The sequence below is a fragment of the Babylonia areolata genome, chromosome 1 (genome assembly GCF_041734735.1).
Source record: "Babylonia areolata isolate BAREFJ2019XMU chromosome 1, ASM4173473v1, whole genome shotgun sequence".
Classification (NCBI taxonomy): Eukaryota; Metazoa; Mollusca; class Gastropoda; order Neogastropoda; family Buccinidae; genus Babylonia; species Babylonia areolata.
This window is the reverse complement of record NC_134876.1, coordinates 69004645-69032347: the sequence shown is the minus strand read 5'-3', so window position 1 is coordinate 69032347 and position 27703 is coordinate 69004645. Positions and strand designations below refer to the sequence as shown.

Sequence of the window (27703 nt, the reverse complement as noted above, 5' to 3'; positions counted from 1 at the left end):
AGTAACTTGAATACAGACTAACAACGACATAGTTATTCTGATGACTGACGTGTAGCCTACATCCGTCAGTGGCCTGAGTAAACAGTATAGGGACGATATACCTACGTGTTGATAACGTGACTGGAGTCAACAGCATAGACATTTAATCATATGTAAATAGCAGGAGTTAAAAGTACGTACATGGACTTTTGATTGTGTGCAAATAGGATAAGTGTAAACAGACTTTGTTCAGCAACGTCAGCGACAGCTGTTCAGGAAGCTACAAATTATATGGAGACCGTTCATGAACACCATGCAGCAACTGATCCGATCAGTGTGTGTGTGTCTGTGTCTGTGTCTGTGTGTGTGTCTGTGTGTGTTTGTGTCTGTGTTGTTACTTGCCATTTCGGTTTCGCGTTATACACCATAATTATCCATAATTATCGGGCTTTGTTGGTATTGGCTGAGGACAAGAACAGAAGTCTTCTCTTCTCTTCTCTTCCTAGAGTTTCTTATCACAGAGCCAAGCGATTATCTCCACTTCCGGATTCCGCTTTCAGATATTTTTTTTTCTCTCGTTATCTCCCAAGAGAAGGAGGAATTTTGTTTAATGTCCCGTCACACATACCGACAGGGTCATTGTCTCCCAATGAGTGTCGTGTCTTGTAAACAAACTCGGTGTACATCCGCTTCCTGGTTCGTGAGATCCGTGGCCTTAAAATGTCGCATCGAATACATAGATAGACGGATAGATATAGATATAGATACATCTGTGACCTGCTATGCAGCTGTATGAATCACGTATGAAAAAAGAAAATGGTGACCGGCATTTTTAAGTAGTGCTCAGTGAACATTCCTCTGAATGAAATTCCTTTCAGTTGGCGTGCTTTGGAGGAATGTAACCTGTTGGCCTGCTTATTCATTCCAGATATTCTCTTCAAATGGATGTACGAACTGATGGGCATTCAGCTCTGAAATAGTCCCTTTGTGGTCAGCTGGGCTATAAGCAACATGATTTGATTTGATTTGATTTAGAGTATATGCACGTACGTTTGTTTTTTCTTTGTTTTTGTTGTTGTTGTTTTGTTGTTGTTGTTGTTTGTTGTTGTTTTTGTTTTTTTGTGTGTGTCGCTTGATTCCATTTATTGTACACAATTATATTTCAGTTTGATTGAAGCTCGGTAATATATCTATATGTGTATATATTATATACAAGTAGGGAACATAACGATCCGGCCACTTTCATTACAGTCCCGGGTTTTGACAGACACCCTGAGGATGAGCGTGAGCGGCTACTCTGCTTTCCGCTCCAATGGAGCGCCTACCTTCTACGAGGCCCTGCACACCCCAGTGGAGGCCGATATTCTGGTGTCTGGCCTCATCTTCTGTCTTGCCATCCTCGCCTTCTCCTTCTACATCGTTCTGCCCGGCATCAGAGGCAAAGAGGTAAGCATATTATGTAACGTGTGTCCTGAGAGAGAATCAAGTATCAGTAAACAAGTGTGAGTCCTTCTTCTGCCCCACTCATACGACAGCTTTGTTTGTCATTTACAGCATGTGTTTCTTGGCTGTCTCTGCCTCTTTCCCAATCAAACACCAACAGACTCCTAGGCGTTCCCAATCAAATACCAATAGCTTTCCATGTGCTCTCAGGCTGTCTGACTCAACAGCTGCTGATTGTTACCATTGTGATTTGTACAGCTATATGCACGCATACACGCTCCAACGAGACAGACAGAGAGGTTGTCAGGGATGGAGGCAGAGAAAGAGGATGGAGGAGGCAGAGGTTGGCAGGGATGGAGGAGGCAGATAGGTTGGCATGGATGGAGGAGGCAGATAGGTTGGCATGGATGGAGGAGGCAGAGAGACAGGGGTTGGCAGGGATGGAGGAGGCAGAGAGACAGGGGTTGGCAGGGATGGGGGAGGCAGAGAGACAGGGGTTGGCAGGGATGGAGGAGGCAGATAGGTTGGCATGGATGGAGGAGGCAGAGAGACAGGGGTTGGCATGGATGGAGGAGGCAGAGAGACAGGGGTTGGCAGGGATGGAGGAGGCAGATAGGTTGGCATGGATGCAGGAGGCAGAGAGACAGGGGTTGGCAGGGATGTAGAAGGCAGATAGGGGTTGGCAGGGATGGATGAGGCAGAGAGACAGGGGTTGGCATGGATGGAGGAGGCAGATAGGTTGGCATGGATGCAGGAGGCAGAGAGACAGGGGTTGGCATGGATGGAGGAGGCAGATAGGTTGGCATGGATGCAGGAGGCAGAGAGACAGGGGTTGGCATGGATGTAGGAGGCAGATAGGCTGGCATGGATGGAGGAGGCAGTCAGGGACAGGGCAAGGAAGGAGACAAAATGTATTGATTGATTAGTCAAAAGAAGAAATAGGAGTGGGGTAGAGACAGACAGACAGCGAGACTTTGTCAGCATACACAACGCTACACAGCGCAACAGAAATAGTCACAAATACAGGGGTTAATTCTGCAATACAAGTAGTATAGAGACTGGTGGTTCTGGACCACCCTGATCTTTGACATTATACAGAAAACTACTAATATGAGATGCTTAAACTGCAGTTTGATTATCGTTAAGTCAGTCATCAGCTGTTCAAAGTGTGTCTGCATCAAGTAGTGGATTTCTTTAAAGACTTTTTCCCACATGAGATGCAATATTAAAACTTCTTCTTCCTCCTCTTTTGAGGATGAAGGATGGATCGAAGAAACAGAACGCACATGTTGACTTACAGTCCTCTTGTTATTGTTGATTTTGATTTAATATGAAGGATATCTTTTCCTGTATATTCACCCATACTGTGCTAGTTTTACTTTTGGATTCATTGTTTCAGCGACTATTCACGTTCATCCGAATCACTGTGAGCCTGTTTATCGGTTCTGTCATACTGGGTAAGTCCTATTGTTGACATGAAAAGCTGTTGTTTTGTTTGTTCGTTCCTGTGTTCATGTTGTCCAAACTGTTGATAATGGAATATTTTGGTTGGTTGGTTTGTTTTTTCCTGTGTTCATGTTGTCCAAACGGTTGATAATGGAAGCTTTTGGTTGTTTGTTCGTTCCTGTGTTTATGTTGTCCTAGCTTTCAATAAGGGAAGATTTTGGTTTGTTTTTTTCATTCCTGTGTTCATATTGTCCAAGCTGTTGAAAAAGAAAGCTGTTGTCTGTTTTGTTTGTTCATTCCTGTGGTCATGTTGTCCAAACTGTTGATAAGGGAAGCTTTTAGTTTGTTTGTTCGTTCCTGTGTTCATGTATTCCCAGCTGTTGACAAGAAAAGCTTTTGGTTTGTTTGTTGGACAGAGAAGCTGTTGTCTGTATCGTTTGTTCGTTTCTGTGTTCATGTTGTCCCAGCTGTTGACAAAAAAAAAGAGCTTTCAGCTTGTCATTTCCTATGTTCATGTTGTTCAAACTGTCGACAAGGAAAGCTGATGTTCACATTGTTCGTTCCTATGTTAATACTGTCCCAGCTGTTGACAAAGAAAGTTTTCAGTTGGTTGGTTTGTTCGTATGTTCATGTTGTCCAAGCTGTTGGCATGTTTCATACAAACCTAAGCTAGGCTCCCAAGAGCTGTCGAGCTCATTTGGTTCATGCGTAGTCAGGCATCTGCTCAGTCCTCATGGTTCGATACTTCCTTGAAACTGAACCTTTTTTTTCTTTTCTTTTTTTTAATGAAGTGTTCCCTGTCACCTGAACAGTTTCAAGTGACAGAAAGTAGAGTGGACTTTAACGAGGGTTGGTGAGTGACCAGTAAAGTTGTTGTTCTGGGGTCTTTTTATAATCTAATACAAGATAAGAACTGAATTCATTTTGAATCTCCAAAGAGTACCATATAATAAGAACATTAATATATGACAACAATAACAGTAACAATTGACTCACATATTCAGTCGTAATTCTTTCGGGACACAAAGGAAATTTGCAATCAAACTTCAACTTACAGGTAAGTCTCTGTCAATTATCCATCCCTCGGGAGCATTACATTCCATTTCTGAAATGGTTTCACTCTCGCCTGTTGGTGTTCACAGTGTCCAACTTCGCTATGACATGGGATGTAGCGGAGACAACCACAGAGACCAAGTACAAGGCCGGTACTGGGCAGGACATCAACGCCTCAGTCGCAGTGCAGATTGGGCTGAGGGGCATCAATGTCACGCTGAAAGGTGTGTGTGTGTGTGTGTGTGTGTGTGTGTGTGTGTGTGTGTGTGTGTGTGTGTGGATTTGGGGGCTTGTATGTTCATGTACGTGTGTGTGGGTACACGGTCAGCTTTTGTATGAATCTGTGAGGACAGAGGTGTGTGTGTGTGTGTGTGTGTGTGTGTGTGTGTGTGTGTGTGTGTGTGTGTGTGTGTGTGTGTGTGTGTGTGTGTGTGTGTGTGTGTGTGTGTGTTGTTTTTCTCTATGTATGTGTGTGTGCTCATACTGCTAGTATTTTTGCTGTTCATAAAATGTTGAGTTACCACTGACGAAAACAGTGACCCACTCCTTTTACTCAGCTCATTTTTTTCTTTAAACCTTTTCATTAACGGTGCTACTTGATGCTGCACAAGTCTGTATGGTCAATCAGATGTGCTCGTGTCACGCACTTCCGCAACATAGCCTCTCTTGACTTTCCATTACGAAAGCCTGAAAATAATGGGTATGAACAAAAACAGCAGGATACGATGCTTGGGGATGGAATACTCTTTTTTTTCCAGTAACCTGACCTCACATCCCTTCCAGGTTTAGCCTAGTGACTGAAATGAACACAGCAGAATTATTGTTTATGCTGTTCACAGGGGAGCCAGAGCAGCAGCTGAACGAGACCATAAACTACAACGAACACTTCAGCTGGGAATGGAGGCAGGGGCGTTTTGGGTTCGGGCCTTTCGGTACGTGCAGCCACGGTGCAAGGTTGCTGCTGCTCAGTGCAAATCTACCGCTGCTACTGCTGTTGATGCTGCTGATGCTACTGCTGCTTCTGCTACATGAGAGAGAGAGAGAGATGCTTTATTACTCAAAGATACAGATTTTATTTAGTAATAAGTCTTCCTGTTGAACACAGAGAGAGAGAGAGTGAGAGAGAGAAAGAAAATTACTCATAAATTTCCAACGGAAAGTGATGCCACTTCTATAAATAAAGAAATAATTTTCGAAGTATGAAATAACTTTTTTTTTAATTGGCATGAAAACCCATGCTATATTTGATCTACTTGCAATAAAAAAAAAAGGGGGGGTAACTTTTCCCTTCAAAGACTGCACTGTTACATTAACATTGAAAATTGTTGAAGCTTTTTGGTCACGAAACTGCAGACTGGTGATGCGTAGTTTGTAAAGTGCATACAGCTCCAAAACTTTGGTTTTGATTGAAAATAGGTGTTGTATAGGTATCAACAGTAACAACAGTAATGATAATGATAATACTGCTAGCATCCTTACTGACCATTATTGTGTGTGCAGCTGGCCGCTTCCAGCAGGAGTACCGAGCGGCCCAGTTCCGAGGGTTGCCGTTGCCCATCTTGTGGGTAGCTGAGTACTTCACCTTTGACGGCGAGGGCATTCGCTGGGGGCGGCACTACCGACAAGCTGGATGGTATTCACACATTGTGCTGTGGTACGTGCACTCCCCTCGTTACTGTTTCAGTCTTCTTCAACAGTGTGTGTGCGTGTGCATGTGTGTGAGTGTGTGTGTGTGTGTGTCTGTGTCTGTGTGTGTGAATGTAAACGCATGAACATGACCACTTTGACAGTGTTCCTTTTACTAAACTTTTTTTTTTTACTGGCTACTCGATTTGTAAAGCATTATTACCATGGACTTTAAGACACAACTAGAGTCCACTGCAGTCTATGCCATTGGCCACACAACTAGATTACTCTTGACCTGACCAAGCTATGTTAGGCTACACCAGGTCTAACTCAGGATATTACATTAATCTTTTACTCCAACTCCAAAAAGATAAAGTGGTCTTTTATTCCCAAACATAACTTTTCGATTTCGGCTTAGAAAATATAACCATTCTTTTACAACAACCCAGGAAGGATGATACTATTCTTTTACTCCAAGACATTACTCTTTACTCCATTTCAGAAAGGGTAGCTACATTCTCTTATTCAAAGTAAGGCATGTTAGTATAGCTTCACTCTTTTACTCCAAGACATCACTCCAACACAAAAAGGATAACGTCACTCTTTAACTCCAATTGAAAAAGGATAACGTCACTCTTTAACTTCAATTCAGAAAGAACAGCATCACTCTTTAGCTCCACTTCAGAAAGGACAATGTCACTATTAACTCCAGCACAAAAAGGATAATGTCACTTTTTAACTCCAAACTCCAACACAAAAAGGAGAACGTCACACTTTAACTCCAACACTAAAAGGATAATGTCACTTTTTAACTCCAAATTCCAACACAAAAAGGATAACGTCACTCTTAAACTCCAACACAAAAATGAGAACGTCACTCTTAAACTCCAACACAAAAAGGATAACGTCACACTTTAACTCCAACACAAAAAGAATAATGTCACTCTTAAACTCCAACACAAAAAGGATAACGTCACACTTTAACTCCAACACAAAAAGGATAATGTCACTCTTAAACTCCAACACAAAAAGAATAATGTCACTCTTAAACTCCAACACAAAAAGAATAATGTCGCTCTTAAACTCCAACACAAAAAGGATAATGTCACTCTTCCAACTCAGAAAGGATAACATCACTCTTTAACCTCAGCACAAAAAGGATAACATCACTCTTTAACTCCAACTTAGAAAGGATAATGTCCCTCTTTAACTCCAGCTAAGAAACAATGATACCATATTATACTCCAAAACATCAGTCTTTTGACTCCAGCTCAGAAGGGCTATGACATCAACCATTATCCATGTCAGAATCGGAAAGTGTTGGACCTGATCCAGTGTTCACAGTGTTGAGGGTTCGAGGCCCCGTTTTGGCATAGTGTTGTGTCCTTGGGAAAGGTACTTCACTCCAAGTTTTCCTCTGTCCATCCAGCTGTGAACAGGTTTGGGGTAGGTTACAAGGGCGGAAGAAGAAGATTAGGCCCTGCCTTCATGTGTCGAGCCTTAGACACAGTAGATATGAATTTACAGCTTTTATGGCCATAAAATGCTATGAGAGCTATTACCATTTTTTTTCTTTTCTTTATTTTCACAATATACTTGTACTCTAGAAATACACAACTGACAGACCTAAAAGAAAATGGTAGACAGTTCTTCTGTGCAGCACCCCAATGCCTCGTCACAGCGTAAAAGGAGAAGATGGTTTTATACAAAAAGAAGAAGGAAAAGAAGACTCCAATATGCCTCTTTCTCTTTGTGCAGGTTGGCTTTCCCTCTGTGGTTGCTGGCCAACATACTGTTCTTCGTGTTGCTGCGATACGGAGCTTACTTCCTGGCCATGACTGGCGCGTCCATGATCACCGCCAACATCATCTGGGCCACGCTTCGCAACGTCAATGACCTCGTCATCCCCTTCACGGCTGAGCACCGGCTGGAATTCTCCTATGGGGGCAGCTTCTGGGTCTGCCTCATCACTGGTAGGGCTGTGGAGCTGTTAGTAGTTTGTGTGTTGACAGCAAGAAAACGCAAAGTGTTGTGTTGTATTGTATTGTATTGTATTGTATTGTATTACTTTTTGTCACAACAGATTTCTCTGTGTCACCACCCTTTTTTTTCTTTTTTCTTTTTTTTTTTTGGGGGGGGGAGTTCAGGGAGGGTTGGGTATGGGTTTTTTTGTGGGTTTCTTTCTGCATGCAGATGTATTTGTTTTACAACCTGATGAAAGTGGATGTTTCAATAGAACTGTGCCAGGGACAACCCTTTAAATGCTGTGGACTTTCAGTGCACAGAGCGCATGCTGCACATGTGACCTCGGTTTATAGACTCATCTGAAAGACTAGCACCCAGACCACCACTCAAAGTCCGTAAATGGGACTCGAACTCATGGACACTAGCTTCCTACATGGGTGCATTACCATTAGGCCACCACCTGATAAATTCACATATGGTCGTGTTGCTCATGCAAACAATTCAAATGTAAAATATGCATTTAAAAGACATGTATGTGTTTAAGGAATCAAGACATCACATAACTTTATAAACTTATATTCCAGTTTATATTGACACATCTATGTACACTTTAAGTATTAAGAACACTTAAAAATGTCAGCTGTTTATACGCATGTACTTGGTTTCATTGCATAGTTTAAAAGATTACACACTGTTACATTATCATCATCATCATCATCATCATCATTAGTAGTAGTAGTAGTAGTCATAGTAGAAGTAGTAGTAGCAGTTGTAATAGTACCCTTTAAAACGAATACTGACTTTCAGATTTTACTGTTAATAACTAATGTGTTTGTTTATTTTTCACAACAAAACAATAAATGACTTGTCTATTGAAAGAATGTTTTATGACAACAGAAAATGACTTGGATGAAGACCGTTAACAAACCCATTGTCCTTCATGAATCATTTTGACAACAAAATTTGACAAGACAAATTTGGCTCTGATAAGACCAGTTTCTTCGTGATGAATGATTTCCTGCACAGGAAAGAAATACAGTTAATTTTGTCATGACCGGAACAGCAAGACACATCAGTTGTGGTTTTTACATGAAGTATATGAAAATTACTTATTGGTTGTAAAGTGAAGGCTAGTGAGTCGTTAATAGCTTTTGTGTAAAAATTATGTTATCAATTTTTTTCAATAAACAGTCATACACGTTAAAAGTTACACATTTCTATGACTCTGTGTGTGTGTGTGTGTGTGTGTGTGTGTGTGTGTGTGTGTGTGTGTGTGACTGAAACCTGACTGAATGACACAGGAAACAAATGATGAGTACCCAAAGGCAGCTCTCAGCCTGGGCTCCGCCCAAGTTGGTAGCGTGTTGTGCAAATACGATGTGTTTGTAAAGAGCTCAGAACATTGTCTTTGACCAAAGACAGGAGCTTTAAATTTAAGTATCCTTCTTATCATCATCATCATGGTGATGGTGGTGATTGTGAAGAAGATGACGACAATGACGATGATAATGATTATGATGATGGTGATGGTGGTGGTGGTGGTGAAAAAGAAGATGATGATGATGACGGTGATGGTGATGATGATGTTGCAGGGATAGCCTGTATACTTCTCGGGTTGATCATCTTCATCATGGACCTCCGTTTCCCACGGGAGATTGCCCTGTTCTTCAATGTGGACACCATTCAGGACTCTGAGGAAGTGCAGGTGGAAAGTATGTACATTTTTTTTTTATCTTATATTATTCCATTTCATTCTTCACCTTCTTTTGCTTTGTCTTTTTTTTTAATATTATTTAAAAATTAGACAAATGCAAATATGTTACTTTTTTCTTCTTGCCTTTTCTTCCTCAATAATGTGTATCTTAACCAAACAGTTGGTGTGGCCATTGTAAACAGTTATGGGCACAATAGCAAATGTTACTAATATTTATATTTGTCTCCTGACAATATGTAACATTTTCATGTGCTCCCAAGGGGTTTCCTGAAATAAACATGTCTTGCCATCATAGATAACATCAAAACACATGTACAATATAGAGGGAAAGTGCTATATGTTTTTTTGGGGGGGTTTTCATTAAACAAAATACACATATAAATCAACAATGTACAGGTAACATCAAGTGGAAAGTTTATTTTTTTATTTTTTCATGAAACAAAATACACAGCTAACGTAAGAATACACAGTCAACATCAAGAATACACAGTTTGGTCTAACATAAAAAAAATGACTAACACATAACAAAACAGATTTTACATATTCATTTAGTATTGTGTGCTGTTAATTGTATTTTGTTGTATTTTTGTTGCAACAAATTTTTCTGTGAAATTCAGGCTACTGTCACTGGGGAGGGTGTCTTGCCACAGTACATTGCCACACATTTTTTTCTTCTTTCTGTCTGCAAGTGTACTTGTTTTACTTCTAATGTGGATTTTTTTTATCACAATTTAGACCAGAACAACCCTATTGCAGCCTGGGTTCTTTAATGTGTGCTAAGTGTATGCTTCACACAGGACCTAGTCTCATCTGAATGACTAACACCCAGACCACTATTCTAGGTCTGTTGGAGGGGGGGATATGAATATTTTTTTTTTTTTAAAGAAAAAAAAAGGTCTGTATACAGGAATCGAACCCGTGGACACTCGTTTCCTATTCAGACGCGTTACAACAAGACAACTGCAATGTTCATCTGTTCATAACCTGTTGTCCCAACTTTCAGTATCTTAAAGAAGACACAAAAGCCTTCAGTTCTGGTAGTCCCAGACCTCCATTTTTGATACTTCTATGAGTTGTTTTTCTCATAATTCTGTCATTCGTTTTTTTTTTCCACACAAATTTATGACAGTGATTTTACAAAATGTGTAAGAAAAAGTCTGGTGTATTGGGCAGATGTTGTGATTTACATCTGGGTGTATAAGGGAGGGTGTGTCGTTTATGAATGTCATGGATGTTTTCAAAATGGAGGGCAAGATGCCTCTAGCAGGTTATGTTGCTATGGAGCAATCTGATGGTGGTGGCTAGCTCCAAAGTGGACTACAAGAGTAACATAGGTTTGATCTGAGTACACCAATCCTTTCAAAATAGATCTGGTTTATTGCAACCTCAGCGTTAAAATGAAACTTTGATGTTAGTCTGATTTGAACAAGTCTGAATTTATTCCATGCATTGAAATTTCTTTGTTGACAGACAGTTACTTCAAAGGTAAGACTGCAATTGATTTATAGTCCTGTTTTATAAAGGTGATGGTCTGCAAAGAATAGTTTAAAAACTAAAACTGATAAGGTCTTAAGTGATCTAGTACCTGCAGAGTCAAGTAGCATTGATGTATTATTTGTGTATAAGAAAAAGCATGTGTTTAATTTGGCATGAATGTGATATTTCTACATACGTTTTGACATTTGCCAACGTTTTGGCCCTGTTCTCATGACCATGAGATTATCTCTTAGGGAATCTGAGAAGTGATTCAAATCATGCCATTGTTTTAATTTTTCAACCACTTGTTGCAATGACTGGGATGTACTGTTATGATCAGAGTGATGCATAATTTTTTTTTTTTTTAAAGCGCTATAGTACAAGCATAAGCAAGCTCTAAGTGCTTTACAATCCAGTACCTTAAGTGAAACAAGAAAGCATATAAAAAGTAGTAGAAACATAAAACAGAATCATTGAACATTAAAACAGAAAAGTTTACATGATTGATTCACATGTAAGGGAATATTATTGACATATATTGAGAAAAGAAGAGGACTGAGCACAGAACTGCCATACTGGGCAGGCTGTGCATCTGACTTACACATACTGATGCATACAGTTTGATGGCAGTTTTGTTAAAATGACTGCATTCACTCATACACCATATATCAACAAAAGGTTTATTTTTTAGATAAATTAATTCATGGATGAAATCAAAAGCTTTTGTGAAGTCAGTATAAAGTGTACAACATAATCTATAATCATTGATATTATAAATCAACAGTCAATTGAATTACCAAATGCAGTATGACAGGAACATTTTCTCCTAAAGCCCTATTTTTTTGTGTAGGAGATAAAAAAAAAAATTAAAAAAAAGAAAAGAAAAAAAGGAATATATTAAGCTGACTGCTGTAGATGAATACATTTATCTATATATTTTTTCCAAATATTTGAATAATGCAGATGAAATAGAAATGGCACATTATTATTGGTTTATATTGTTTCCTTTCCTTTCCTTTTTCTTTTCCTTTCATAATCATTTTGTCTTCCTTCCATCAGCATCGGAGTGAAACAATGTCAAAGGTTCAAGCCAAATATCTTTGAGGACGCTGTATTATCAATCAACTGCTGTATCACTTATCATTACATATGGAAATTTGTTATTGTGAGTCAGCTAGTTATTTTGATTATACTGGTTCATTTATGCTAGTTTACTGTTTGTGTATAATAATTTCTGCAAGAAGTCAATATTATTAAGCAGTGAATGGTTGTGAGCGAATTGCACATTAATATGCTTCTACAATATGGGATTCATCCAGTGAAAACACTTTAAAACAATTGTTCAGTCAGTGTTTTCATAAATAAATATGCATATCTCATGGATAAGTTTGCAAGCAGTGCCACTTATGACATTCACATAACTTTACAAATGTTAGTCTGAAGATTCTTGCCATTCATGTATGTATGTTGTCTGTACGTATATTTTCATCCATTCATTTTGCATGCAGTGTTTGAGTATTTGCACATGTAGTGTGTGTGGGTGAGTGAACCCTGCTTTTTTTTTGCTTTTTTTTCTTACCCATTGCTCTCCCTTTGATTCTCCCTCTTCTCATTCTCCATTCGCTATATTGAGTTGTATATGTCATTTCATTGTGTTATTTTATTATTTATGTATTCATGATGAAAAGTGAACATGCTGTTTTGATTTAATGATTTTCCCATTTGAGGGCTGAATGAAAAAAATGCATTGTCTTCCTTGCTCTATTATCCTAAGAAAATGAAAATTATGCAGTGCTATTCGGTTCTCTGTCTCCCCTCCTTCCCTGACCCTGTCTTCTGTCCCTTTCCACTACTTTCAATTATTTCCCTTCATCTTTTTTTTTCTTAAAAAAAAAAAAAAAAAAATTAAAGACTTAATGTGTTTGGAGAAGTTTGGAATCATGGTTGGATGGTTAACATATTTTGTGAATCAAAATGTTCATGAACAAAATCTTTCCTGTATGGGTTTTTTTTTGTTTTTTTTTTTTTGTTGTTTTTTTATGGTGTGAACAATGCAAATAAAATATAAATGGTTCAATAACGTGAACAGGTGGATTCTTTATATATGGTTGAGTTGTATGAGCAAATGACTTTTTATTTCAATAAATAAGTTCTGTAGATCAGTATCAGTAATTCCTGAAGCTGGCAGCTTCAGAACTTTCTAACCAATCCCATTATATCCCTAGGTCCCTGTTTGTCTTCATTGATTCATGTGAAAGACAATGGGCACTTGAGTTGCTGACATGGGAGGTATTACAAGTCTTCCTGTCAAGTTTGATCTGAACTTTCAAGGTTGTTTGACCCTAAGCAGTAACTGGAAATTATGGAAAAACATTAGTTGATGTCATCTGGTGAATTATTGACAGGGGATGATTGTGGTTGTGGTAATTTGTTTCCTTGTTTATGGCTTTCCACATGTATTTTGTATAGTGTTTACAAAAGATAAGTATGCTTCTAGTTCTGCTCATTTCAGTGAGTTTACTTTCTTTCTTTGCGTTTTCTATTCTTCAGTTTTTTCCCCAGCTGCTTTAAGATCATTTAAGATCAGAAAACCAGCAATGCCCATTTGCTTTGTCATCTGTTTCGGTTGTGGTATGTGCTTCACTATGTGTCTTCTGAATGGTACATGGTTTTTATTGACAAAATTTAATATAGTCAGTCAATGGTTGGGGTCTTTTGGGGGGTCTGTGATGTGGTACACATTGGCAAGAAGGATGTTTGACTCTGCCTTAAACAGTCCTTTCTGAACCGGACAGGTAATGGTGTGCTAGTGATCTACTTTGGGGATCTTTACTCTTTTTCTGGACCATGTAATACAGAAAAGTGGACGCTGGTACCAAATATTGGAACACATCTTTCAGCTTTGAGAAATTCAGATGAACCTCCACATTCTGTCAGCAGCAGGACAGATCACCAACCTTTTGACACACAAACTAGGCCATAATTTTTCACCCTAGCAAAAAGTCTGCATCATAATTGTATATGCTAGATGTAACTTGCTGTATGCACACACCCACATCGTGTAGACTGGAATTTTAACAAGACAAGACAAGAAAAAATAAGACTAAATTCTTTATTTCCAAGGATAATAGATAAGCACAGATGCACTTATTTTTTCATCCAGTCCCCGCTCCAAATAGGGTCTTCTTTGCACATTACTGAATATTGCAGGCATGATTAATCATGATAGCTATAAGACAAAAAGAGAAATGAAACTTGGCTTGGAGTGAAATGGAGGACTGTGTTGAATGACATGTTTGCTTTGCACTTAAAGTAAGGTTGCATTTATTGTATTATTTTTTGTCACAGCATATTTATCAGTGTGAAATTCAGGCTGCAACACAGGATGAGCATGACCACAGTGCAGCACCACCCATACTTTTTTTTTCTATCAGCAAGTCTATTCATGTTGTGTTGTTGTTTTTTTATATCAAAGCCAGTTGATTTTTCTACAGAATTTTACTAGGGACAATTCTTATAATTATGGTTCTGTTATAATTCTGTTCATCACTCAATATCACCCGAATAGATAAATAACAAACGGCTAAAGTCACTACAGTGCAGCACCACCCTTTTTTCTGTCTGCAAGTGTATTTGCTTTAGTTTTTTTGTGGGTTTTTTTTTATGTCAAAGTGGATTTCTGCACAAAATATTGTCAGGAGCATTTATTATATGGATTTTATTATTGACCTAATTCGTATCATCACCCTTGCAGAAGATGAGCCAGTCCAGCCTGAGGTGACCAAGTCAGAGGATGAGGATGAGGACGAACCTTTGGTATCTTCTCCTGGAGGAGCTGCAGCCACTGCTGCCACAGGAAAGAATGGTCCGCAAGGCACTGCTGCTACTGGTGATGACCAGGAAGGGGAAGAGGATGAGATCTACGAGATCCAGATTGCTGTCAGTACTGATCAACTCTGTGATGCTCTTTTGTTGTTGTTGTTATTGTTTGTTTGGTGGTGTGTGTTGTTGTTGTTGTTTTGGGGGAGGAGGGGGTTGTGGGTGGGTTGTTTTTTGTGTTTTATCTGAAAAAGCCCCAAACAAACACAAGAAATTAATGGGAAAAATCTTCAGCAATTTGCTCTAAACAGTAGATTTTTTTTTTAAATTGTCAAGTACAAACACATTGAATTCATTCAATTCATTCAACAGGGCAGCAAGTCTTCTGTACTTTAAACAATACGTTATTTGTCACTGTACAAACAATGAATTCATTCAGCTGGGCAGCTAGAAAGTCTCTAGTACTTTGCTTTAAACAGTTGTCTGTTGTCTTTTAGTGCAAACATGTTGTTGATTTGCTTGTAACGTACGATTTTGACCAAAAAAAAAATTGTTATTTGCAATGGGACAAAAAATGATGGATTGATATAAGACACAAGAATTATTTTTTTTAAATATATATATAAAAAAAGGGGGGGGAGTGGGGGCTGCTTGTCTGGAGTTTTAGTGTCAGTTTCAGTTTCTCAAGGAGGTGTCACTGCGTTTGGACAAATGCATATACACTACACATCTGCTAGGCAGGTGCCTGACAGCAGCATAACCCAGCGCGCTTGTCAGGCCTGGAGTGCATGCTTATATATTTGTGTACCTATCAGGGTGGATATCTTTTTACATAATTTTGCCAGAGGACAACACTTTCGTTGCCATGGGTTCTTTTTCAGTGCATCAAGTGCATGCTGCACATGGGACCTCGGTTTATTGTCTCATCGAAAGACTAGATGCTCAGGTTAATTTTCCAGTCAAACTTGGGGAAAAAGGGAGAGAGCAGGATTTGAACCCACACCCTCACAGACTCTCTGTATTGACAGCTGAGCATCTTAACCATTCTTCCACCTTCCTTCTTCCTCCTTGTCTGGAGTTTGATTATTGAATAATTTTATTTTCAATCGCTATGAGGGCATTCAGATAAACAGACACCAAAAAATATCAAGGGTGGGATGGGCGTGCTAGTGTCTGGGTGGGAAGAGGTGGGATGGGCGTGCTAGTGTCTGGGTGGGAAGAGGTGGGATGGGCGTGCTAGTGTCTGGGTGGGAAGAGGTGGGATGGGCGTGCTAGTGTCTGGGTGGGAAGAGGTGGCATGGGCATGCTAGTGTCTGGGTGGGAAGAGGTGGGATGCGGTGTGAAGGAGGATGAGGGGTATGTGAGTCTGTTTTCTCTCTGTGTGTGGATGCGTGTGTCTGTGTGTCTATGTTTATTTCGAAACATGTGCTTGCAACACCATTTATCTACACCTTCCTTTCACCCTCACACTGATGCATAGATACACACATACATGCACAGACATGTGCACGCAAACACACGCACACACACTAGATCAGATCTAGACTAGATCATTCCCTCGACCGCTGGGGTCATTGAGGGGACATGAGGAAGATGTCATAGCTCGCCACGCCGTTCTGTTGGCAGCTGTCGTGAGGAGATCTGGTATCATCTTTTTGGTCTATTCCTTGACGTTGTCAGACCAGCTCTTCCTCTGCCGCCCTGTCTGCGCCCTCCCTACACAGTCCCTTGCAGGATGGTTTTGGAGAGGGTGTTATGTCGTATGACGTGACCAAACCATGCCATCTTCCATCGTTTGACAGTCGCCAGCAGTGGTTCTTGGGGCCCAACAAGGTTGCTGACCAGGTTCCGCACATAGTCATTGGTCTTGTGCTCCTCGTAAGAGATGTGTAGTAGTCTCCTCAAGCACTTGGTTTCGAATGCTTGGATTCTTCTCTCTGTTTCTGCCATCAGTGTCCATATCTCACATCCATATAAGAGGATGGAGACCACTAGTGACTTGTAGAGCAGGAATTTTGTGTGGAATCTGATGTTGCTCTTCCATACCCTGTTCAGTCTGGCCATCGCTGCCGTTGCAGAATTAATCCTATTTCGGATTTATGCTGTGCAGGTGCCATCTTTGGACAGGGTTGCTCCCAAGTACTTGAAGCTGGTCACTTCTTCCAAGGGCTCCCCATTCATGGTTATGTTGGCACTGATGTTAGTTGTGCTGTTGACCATGACCTTTGACTTCTCTGTGCTGACCTTCATGCCGTAAGCACTTGCTGTTGTAGTAAGTCTGTTTGTTAGATACTGGAGCTCGGTGTTAGTGCCCCCCATGAGGTCAATGTCGTCTGCAAATCGAAGATTGCAGACTGGCCTGCCGCCAATGGTGATGGAAGTGTGGTGGTCTTCGAGGGCCTCTTGCATGATTCTCTCCAGAAAGATGTTGAAAAGTACTGGGGATAATAGGCACCCTTGCCTGACTCCGACTGTGGTCCGGAAGAATTTTCCTTGTTGATTGTTGAGGAGCACTGCACTGCATGAATGTTCGTAGAAGGCCTGGATGACTTGAATGAGCCCTTCATCAATGTTGAAGCCGCTCAGTACTTGCCAGAGGCCGCTGTGCCACACCCGATCGAATGCCTTCTTGAAGTCAATGAAGTTGTGAAAGATGTCTTTTTGGTGTTGTAGATGTTTTTCAATGAGGACTCGACATTTGAATATTTGTTCGACAGTGCTCCGCCCTTTTCTAAAGCCAACTTGTTCTTCTGACAGCAGCTCCTCAGCCTTGGATTCCAGTCGGTTGAGGATGATGCGGAGCATGACTTTGCTTGGGTGGCTAATCAGACTTATAGTCCTGTAGTTTTGACATTGCTTGAGGTTGCCCTTCTTGGGTAGAAGAATAATCAGCGATTGGGTCCATTCTGTTGGCCACTTCTTTTCTGTCCAGATCTTCTGACATAGCATTGTTAGTGCTTCTGTGGTCTCTTTCCCTTCGTACTTCAAAAGCTCAGATGGGACGTTGTCCACTCCTGGGGATTTCTCTAGCTTCAGACTCTGTATTGCAGCCTCAACCTCCTCCTTCAATACTTGGAGATTTTCCTCACTGTCTGTGGATCGTGGATTGTCCTGCAATATTGATGAGTCTAGATTGAGCTGGTAGTTGTAGAGGTCGTCATAGTATTCTGTCCACCTCTTCAGGACTTCTTTGCTATCTGTCAGTAGCTTGCCATCTTTATCTTCGATGACAGCTGATCTTGGCTTGCTAGTCTTAGTGAGGGTCTTGAGGGTGCTATAGGCTCCTTTGCTGTTCCCTGCTTCCATGCCTTTCTCAACTTCTTCACACTGCTCCTCTATCCAGTTTTCTTTGGCTGCCTTCATCTTCATCCTGACTTCTCTGTTCACCTGTTGGTACTTCGTCCTGGCTTCATTACTAGAGTGTTTCTTTCCTCTCAGTTCTCACCTATTGTCACACAGATCTAGGACCTCATTTGTCACCCATGGTTGGATCCTTTTTCGCTTCTTTCCCACAACTTGTTCAGCTGTTGTAGTTAGCACCTCTTTGATGTTGTTAGCAAGGGTGTCTACGTCGGTGTCCATTAAGTTGAGGGCTGCGAACTTCCCGCCTACTTGAGCCTGGAACACATCCGTGATTTCGGGGTCCTTCAGCTTTTCTAGGTCAAAGCGGATACGGGGATTCCTTGGACAACGCTTGCACTTCAGCTTGAGCTTGAAGGTTGCCAAGACAAGATCATGATCGCTGCCGATATCAGCACCTGGGAACGTCCTTGTGTTGACTTTATTGATACTGGACTTGTAGCGTTGTGGGGTCAGGATGAAGTCTGTCTGGTTGTGGACTTGCCCATTTGGTGAGTGCCAGGTTGCGGTTCTGGACAGCTTGTGCGGGTGGAGAGTATTGGCTAGGGTAAGGCGATGGCTTTTGGCAAACTCCAGCAATCTGAGGCCTCTATCATTGGTTTCCCCAATGCCGAACTTTCCAGTTGTTCCTGCCCAATTCTGATATGCATCTGGGCCAACCTTGGCATTCCAGTCTCCCTGGACTATCAGCATGTCTTTCTTTGGGACTGTTGCTATGATGGAGTCAATCTGTTCATAAAACTCCTCCGTTTCCTCATCGTCATGGTCTGTCGTTGGAGCATAGACCTGGATGATTGTCAGGTTGTGGGGTTTGGCAGAAATGCGGATGGTAATAAGTCTGTTTGAGATGGGTGTACAGCTGATGACACTGCCTGCAATTTCCTTCCGTACAATGAAGGCCACCCCATACTCGTGTTTCTTTTCTTCCCCAGAGAACCAGATCTTGTGTCCATCATCTGTTGTCGTTTCGCCGAAGTTAGTCCATCTGAGTTTTGACAACACACACACTAACACACAAACACACATTCACACACATACACACCCACGACCCCCACACACACCTACCCCACTGCTAGTCACACCCCCCACCCTCCCTTGCCTCTTCTCACACATCAACATCATATTATGGTTAACTCTTTCTGGTCCTTCTGCATTATGTTTTTTCAGATGCCGACGGAGCGACGCCCATCACGCGTCAACCGCTTCACAAAGCGCTTCCAGAAGCCCAGACGTCGCCCCCCACCACCCCCTCCCCCGCGAGGCCCGGATGACGATGAAGACCCTGAAGAAGACTACATCAACATGCAGGATGAAGTCTACCGCAACAAGGATGCTCTGAGGTTTGTGTGTGCAATGTGTAATAATGATAATGATGATAACAATAATATTAGTTAGCAAAATGGAGTGGTGGCCTAGTTGTGATGCATCCACCTAGGAAGTGAGAGATTCTGAATGCATGGGATCAATCCCACACTCGCTATTGATTTTTCCCCCTCCACTTGACCTTGAGTTGTGATTTGATGCTGAGACGATACAGCACAATATGCTGAGGTCCTGTGTGCAGCATGTACTTGGTGCACTTAACATAACCCACAGCATAAAAAAGAGCTGTTCCGGTTAAAATTCTGTCAAAAAATTCACTTTGATGGAGAAAAAATATACTAGCAGGCAGATTTGGGTTTTTTTATTTGTTTTTTATTCAGTAGCACTGCACTCTGCCTGGGGAGGGCATCCCAAATTTCAGAAAGAGAATTCTGTTGTGACAATGAGTCATACAATAATGTTTTTCATCTTCATCATCAGATTGATTGCTTTGCCACAAAAACAGGGGTTGCATTGAATTGTGAAAAAAGGTTTAGGATAGAAAGAAAAAGTCCTAGACAGTGGGAATAAAAGCTTATCAGGAATAGCTACTCTAAGTGGGTTTTATGGCAGACTTCTGCACTTTCACTTTTCGTCCTTCCGAGCAAGCCAGTCCCAGGCTGCATAAGACAACTTCAGGCCCCTCCCCCCAGAAACAACAACAACAAAAAACCCTCTTAATTCCCTACACTAACTACTGACTGGATGGCACTCTTGCATTGAAGGTATCAAGGGTGTCTGCCACCACAGCTGTTTCTTACAGCTCGTTCCAGTCATGGATGGTGCTCATGGTGTTAATGATAATGATAATAATGATAATGATATGATGATGATAGAAGAAGAAAAAGAAGAAGAATGATGATAAAGTTAGTAGCAATAATAATACCAATAACAGTAATAATAACATACATTTGTCGCTTTTTCCCAACAGAGCTCAAAGCATTTTACTTGAATTCAGTGAACTGTAAAAGATGAAATGATAAAACAAATCAGATCACACACTCACTGCAGACATCATGCTCGCTTGCATGCTTTGTCACAATACCAAGTGTAAGGGGAAGGAGAGGTTGGCACATGAGCTGATAATGGAAAGGGATAGTCATGATAGTGGATGATGATAATGAGAAGGAGACTGACAGTGATGTTGGTGGTAGTGGAAGGAAGTGATGTGATGTTGATGAAGGTGGTCATTAGGGAGGGATGTGGAGAAGGAAAGATGTTGGGTTTGTGATTGGGTTGTTGTTGTTTTTTTTAGTTTACATATCAGTTGTAGTACAAACTGGGTTTTTTTTCATTTACATTTTCTGTGACTTATCTTCGGATCATCTTTAAAAGCCAGTACTTCATTTTCAAGTAATACTAGTTTTGCTTGCAAACATAACTTATGACCCATGATATTGCTTTACTCTGTGTGTGTGTGTGTGTGTGTGTGTGTGTGTGTGTGTGTGTCATGATATTGCTTTTATTTACATGCTTGTGTGTGTGTGTGTGTGTGTGTGTGTGTGCGTGCGCGCGAGTGAGAGACTGTAACAATATGCCTATGTTTACTGTTGTTTGATTCTAACATTGTACATGGTGTCCGATTCAGATACTCTTGTCATGTTGCCAAGAACTGCTGCTGTTGTTGTTTTTAACCCACATATTTACTCTCTATTTTGATTTTGTCACTGAGTATCTTATCTGTGTATCATTTGGTTAAGGTTCCTTTTATTTTTAACAACTGAGACAGCTTTTCTGTTGGGTTTTTGTTGTTGTTGTTGTTTAGTTTGGTTTTTTTTTTGTTTTTTTTTGTTGTTGTTTTTTTTTACATTCAATTAGATATTCCATATTCCTTCATGTTTGTGAGTATTCCTTCATGTTTGTGAGTATATTGTTTGTTCTAGGTTGTGTTTTTGTCTAAATGTGTTCATTAAATATCCATTGTGAATGTCAATTGTGTATGCTGTTATGTTGTAGAATGGAGCAGAGAACCTAACCAGCACTTGACGGTTCTTCTGAAGATTTTCACAACTACAGGCTGCTTCCTTCCTGGGTTGTTGCCCTTTGTGGGCTTTGCATGGAATCCTAAACACAGCATGTTATCATGCATGTCAAGTAAGATTTGCCGACAATTAACCTTCTCATAGTCTGTTATAAGTAATATCTGGCTTGTAAATGAAGTAGCTTATATTTCTTGATTGTATGTCACACTTTTCAGGTTTGTTTTTTTTTAATTCAGCAGACCAAATAATTTGTTGCTTGCCCACAAAGTAAATATGTGTGTGTGTGTGTGTGTGTGTGATTGTAGTTGTACATGAAATGTCTTTTATGTCAATATTTTTGTGTGTGTGGTAAAAACATAGAAAATTAATTTGTTTATAACAACTTTTTTTCTTTAACTTTTCTTTCTTTTTCCCTTTTTTTTTCTTTTCGTGTGTGTATGTGTGTGTGTGTGTGTTTTGGATTTTTTTTTCAGTTTGTTTGTCTGTTAATTTTGGGGGTGGGGTGGGGGGGGGGTGTTTTTGTTTAGCTGTTATTGAAAACTTGTAAATGCTTTTTTAGCTCTGTTGGTCTAATTGTGTATTTTCATACATATTTTTGGTGTGTATGGACAATTTTAATGATTACGATGGAGTTTTATTGTTATGATTGTTGTCAAATATTTCCCTGGCATAATCAAAATAAATATAGATATTATCATAGTTTGCTTGTATCGTTTTAATTCAATTATTACGTATTATGAAATATATATCCATGTGAATCAGCTGTTGTGTTGGAAATTTATAGATATGTATCCAATCTTCTTAGTGATTGTAATGCAGTTTGACTTGAGGTTTGAATGACATTTTAACTGTCTTCTCATTTGTAGGATTTTAGTGCACATGTATTTAAACAATAGCTGGTTTGCATTAGTTTTCATCTGCATAAAGCTGATCTTGGCTGTTGTTTCTTTTTTTCTTTTTATCCCCCTTCAAATCTGGACATCAAGTTGCTTCATGGTATGCTTGTCTGTCATTTAACTGTACTTGTCCTGGTCAAGTTTCTGATTAAATGTATGTTGGAGGACAAATTACTATGTAGATTGGTCTGTAAAATGTTATGATTTGCTGTTGTTAGTTTTTTTTGTTTTTTTTAACACTGAACAAAGTTCAAAGTTGCAAGATCAGATAAAGTCTTTTGATGTCTTTGTTTACTTCTCTGAAATGATAATATACAAACTATTCCATATAATCTTGTGATTTCTTTGTTTCTTCTTTTTTCTTCTTCTTCTTTTTTCTCTCTTCATTTTAACTTGAACAAAGAGAAACATTTATGTTTGTTAATGCTTCTGAAATATTGTTACCAGCCACATATGTATAGTTGATATAAATACACAAAACTAAGAACTCTCAAAACTTTTTTGTGCCTTAAGTCTTTTTGTGTGTCAAGGTTGGAATTCAAATGAATTGTTTCCTCATGTGGACTCTGATTTCATGCACATCTTGAGCAGATTGTAATGTGGCTTGAATCCATCATGTAATCTGTCAGAGTGGTTATTCATTTTCATCATGAACTTAGGCAAAAGAAAAAAATCCATGCGTTAATATTATACATTTTTACAGGAAACATCCAGATGATATTTTTTTCTTCTTCTTTCTCAGTTTTTAATGATATATTGTGTCACTTCATCCTTCACCCAAGAATGATAGAAGATTGTTTGTGGATGAATATGTAATAACATATAGATATATAGATTGATGGACAGGCATAGAAAGACAGATATATACCAACAGACAGAATACTGACTTTCAGATGGAATGAAAATACTTTAATATTTTTGTTTGTTTGTTTTGTTTTTTAATAAGCACATAACATGGAGAAATGGACAGATGTAAATTGCTGATATGGGTTCCATTTTGTTGGTGATACACACCAAAGCAAGAACCAAAAAGTCAGATCATTCTTTCTGAGAAATCCGAGTATGTGTGGGTTTAAAAAAATAAATAAGCTGGTTGGATGAGATTCATCATTCAATTGCAATGCAAACCCAAATCTAAACAGGACATAATCTGCAGCCATAAATGAGCTAGTTTCAACACTGTGCAAGAAACAGAGGAGTATCTGACTTTACAACCTCCAAATTTTAATTTCCTACATGTTCATGACAGTGTTTGCTCCATCCACATTTGATTCTTAAGCTAATGTGCATGACACTTATTTTGACCCCTTCACTATTAAAACTTGATGTAAAGAAATGACATGGCATGAATCTCAAGTGCAGAATTACTAGTTTTGTGTTCATTTAAGTGGTGTAACTGATTATGTTGAACAAAGGAAATGCAGTCCCAAGAGATTAGATCTAAATCAAGAATGGTGACTGACATACTCTCCGGTGAGCTCAGTTTTATCTCTCACAATGATATGTTAGCCTTCATTAACCAGCATACTTGTCACCATCAGTCAGGGTGGTAATGAAGACTTTCCAGGAAATGTAGGCAAAGACTTAACTTTGTGTGTGTGTGATTATTTTGTAACGTATCATATTCTCTTCTCACTCCGTTACACTTAACATTCAGATAGGGTCATATATGTTTGACTATGTTGGCCTATTGGCTCCTTGAAACATCAAATGCGCAAATGGTATGTTTTTTGTTGCAGGACACTGGCTATGATAATCTTTTTTTCAAATATAGATTTCATAACAATATCATTACTGAAGTACTCCTTTTTTATGTAAACTTGTGTAAATAAAGTTTGCTCTTAAAAGATATGGTGTTGGTGTGTGTGTGTGTGTGTGGTGTTGTTGTTGTTTGTTGGGTTGGTTGGTTTGTTGTTGTTGTTGTTGTTGCTGCTGCTGTTGCTGCTGGTGGTGGTGGTGGTTTTCTGTCACATTTATGCTTGCTGTTTCGTTTATAGTGTATTTTGTTTCGTTTTCATTGTCATTGTTTGGTTCTTCTACTCACTCGTCTTTTTCTTTCATTCTTTTGTTCTTATTCTCTTTTTGTTGTTGTTGTTGTTTAATAGAAAATTATGAATATTACTGAACAGTGAAATTACTTCTTCCATGTCCATTTCTGCAGACAGGGAAACGCACACACCCCATCTCCAACACAGACACACACACACATGCACACACACAAAAGCAGACAAACCTGACCATTCTTGGCATCTCTGCTAAAGATTACCAAACTAAAGCTATGAAGCTGAAAAGTCCTTGACTAAAGATTGATCGGTGCCATACCTAAGACATGCTCCAAACATATCCACTGATGATGGCTCAAGGGTAACAGAGATTGTGGCATCTGTGCCAAAACTCCACTACCCCAGTTTCGTTTCAATTTCAAGGTGTCAAGGCATGCATACTGATCCATATATCCTATACCACATCTGCTTTGAAAAATAAAAGAAGATGCCTGACCTTTGCATAAACCCAATGTGCTGGCCAGGCCTTGAGAGTCTGCCCTAGGTCTCTGTAAAATATAGATATAAAGGGAATTTTTCTAAAATCAAAATAAATAATGGCCTTGTGGTTATGCACACGACTCACGGGTTTAAGTCCCATGTACAGACCAGCATTTTTACTCCTCCTTCCACAAGACGTACTGTGAGTGGTGGTCTTGGTGCTAGTCTTTCAGATGAGATGATAAACCAAGTTCACATGTGCTGCATGCACTTGGCAAATGTGACAGAACCCACAGCAACAAAAGGCTTGTCTCTGGCAAAATTTTATAGAAAGATACCCACTTTAACAGTAAAACAAATACACCAGCAGACTTTTTTTTCCTTTTTTTTTTTTTTTTTTTTTTTTTTGTAATTGATGGTACGGCACAGTGGTGATGTGCTCTCCCCATGAAAGCAGCCCCAATTTCACACAGAGAAATGTGTTGTGACAAAAAGTAATACAACAGAATAAAATAGAATACAATACAATACAATACAATACAATAACTTAATAAGCCAAGTTTCCGTCAGCATGTACTTGACGCAAGTGAAAGAACCCACAGCAACAAAAGGGTTGTCCCCAGCAAAATTCAAAAGAAACAAAATCCACTGTCACAATAAAACAAACACACTTCCAGACAGAAAACAACACTCCCAGACAGAGAAAAACAAGAAGAAAAAATACAGGTGGTGCTGCACTGTGGTGATGCACTCTCCCTATGGAAAGCAGCTCAAACTTTACATAGAGAAATCTGTTGTGACAAAAAGCAATGCAATACAATACAAAACAATACAATACAATGCAACACAATACAATACAATACAGTACAGTACAGTACAGTACAGAATAGTTCCTGTGTGCAGAGCATGCACTTTATGCACGTGAAAGAACCCATGGCAGCAAAAGGGTTGTCTCTAGAAAAATTCTTTTGAAAAAAATCCACTTTAACACTAAAGCAAATATACTTATAGACACACACAAAAAAGAAAAATTTAAATATTGGTGGCTCTGCAATGTGGTAATGTACTCTGCCCGCAGAAAACTGGTCAGAATATCACACTGAGAAATCTGTTGTGATAAAAAGTAATACAACACAATACACTATGATATAATATTACAATATCCAATATAACATAATACAATACAACACAATGCAACACAATATAACACAATACAACACAATAACTACAAGGTTGAAGTTCTGCTAATTTACATCATTTTATAACAAATCTTATGTTGTGTGAGAGCAGATCGACACAGATCCACACATACACACACATTCCTTTCTTCTGTAGCTCCAATACCCACAATACAGACATATGCACACACCCCACTCACAAAACACACACGCACATGCACACATATTACTACACTATAGATATTGCAGCTCGTACAACGTATGAGCACGCGCACACACACACACACACACCTTATTGCCCAAGTTGTGTTGATGGATTACAGTTGTCTGAGCGGGTTGTGTGAGTGTAAGTCACATGATGTTGTTTTGCTGATGTGCAAGAAAGACAGAGAGAGGGATGGGGAACTGAGTGTTGTATAATGTCCCTACGATGTATTGTATCGTATTGTATTGTATTGTATTACTCTTTTTTGTCACAGCAGATTACTCTGTGTGAAATTCGGGATGCTCTCCCCAGGCAGAGCGCGTCGCTACTCTGAGAGTGCCATCCATTATTTTGTATTTTTTCTGCCTTTTTTTCTTTAAATGTTTTCCTATTGAAGTGGATTTTTCTACATAATTTTGCCAGAGACAACCCTTTTGTTGCTGTGGGTTCTTTTACATGCACTAAGTGCATGCTGCACACTGGACCTCAGTTTATCATCTCATCTGAATGACTAGTGTCCAGACCACCACTCAAGGTCTAGTGGAAGGGGAGAAAATACTGGCGACTCTGCTAGGATTTGAACCAGTGCTCTCAGATTCTCTCACTTCCTAGGCAGACAAGTTACCTCTAGACCATCACTTCAAAGGTTCCTGGACCATTAGGTGAGCAGTGGGTGACTGCTGTTGATGATTACTGACTGCCTCTAGCCTTTGGTTATAGATTGAGCTTGATTTTGTGACAGAGGTGTGACTGAGGCGTGAATGGATAATGGCTATAGGCTAGAACAGATGTTGTTGATCGACAGCGTGGTTGAAATGTAAGGGTGTTAGTGAGACGTTGAGTTACTGCATATATATTTGTGTAATAATGAGTTGTTGGGTTGCATTTGTGCATTGTGTAATAAGCAGTTTATGTGCAATATGCAATATTTTGGCATGTTTTTGAGCAGTAACATCGGTGTACAGATGCCATAACCATGCAGAATATGCACACACCCCACCCCCTATCTCTCACACTCTACCCCTTTCCTACTCACCCCCCCCCCCCCCCACCTCCCCTTTCCTACCCGTCCCCCCTTTCCTATCCTATTCCCCTTCTCCCATCCACAACCTCCCCTACTCTCACACCTATTCAACCCTCCCTTAAACCTGTCCTACTCAATCTGACCCTTCACTCCCATCCCACACTTACCCTTCTTCTGACGTAATCTAACCCACAAACATCACAAAAGGAAGACAGACAACACATTTTCCTCCAAAGACCAGAGGAGTAGAATTACTGCCTGTGATCCCTGCAGAGTTTGCCCCAACTTACAGCCAATTTGGGTAAGTCTTTTCAACTGCAGAGCCACCTAGTCAAACTATCAACATCGTAACATCTACCAACAATTTTTTCTATGTTTCATTATTTCATCACTTTTCACTTCCTGACCATTACAGATTTATCTTCACTTCATAGCCCCTATATTCATTTATTTCAGTGTTCTTGCAGAAGTAAACATGCTACAACTGCCAAATATTGTTGTTTGGTCATCAGAAACAACAACATGAAATTGATAACTTTCCTTGAAAAATAATTCCCTTTGCTTATCACAAGTAAGATTCAGTTTCACCAACTTAGATGCTGATATTCAACAGTCAACTGACTCATAACTCTCCCTCTTCAACCCACCCTCCTTAAATCTCTCTCTGATTATGAGTTAATGCTCAAGCAATT

At 39.7% G+C, this 27703-nt stretch overlaps 1 protein-coding gene across 5 annotated transcripts in view; it reads left to right on the top strand.

The window, feature by feature from the left end:
• Positions 1–23972, top strand: part of LOC143286435 (dual oxidase maturation factor 1-like) — a 36404-nt gene extending 12432 nt beyond the window's left edge. Inside the window, exons 1-12 of one of the 5 annotated variants that reach the window (XM_076594012.1) lie at positions 906–926; positions 1231–1425; positions 2822–2879; positions 4011–4145; positions 4761–4853; positions 5422–5575; positions 7306–7520; positions 9105–9224; positions 10697–10711; positions 14457–14641; positions 19049–19221; positions 21200–23972. In XM_076594012.1, coding sequence (XP_076450127.1) covers positions 921–926; positions 1231–1425; positions 2822–2879; positions 4011–4145; positions 4761–4853; positions 5422–5575; positions 7306–7520; positions 9105–9224; positions 10697–10711; positions 14457–14641; positions 19049–19221; positions 21200–21218 — 1368 coding nt within the window. In that variant the 5' untranslated portion in view covers positions 906–920 and the 3' untranslated portion in view covers positions 21219–23972. Of the gene's footprint in view, positions 1–905; positions 927–1004; positions 1026–1198; positions 1426–2821; positions 2880–4010; positions 4146–4760; positions 4854–5421; positions 5576–7305; positions 7521–9104; positions 9225–10696; positions 10712–14456; positions 14642–19048; positions 19222–21199 lie in introns of those variants that run through there. The other 4 variants (XM_076594003.1, XM_076594033.1, XM_076594025.1 and 1 more) reach the window with 4 other exon arrangements.
• The last annotated feature ends 3731 nt before the right edge of the window (positions 23973–27703 follow it).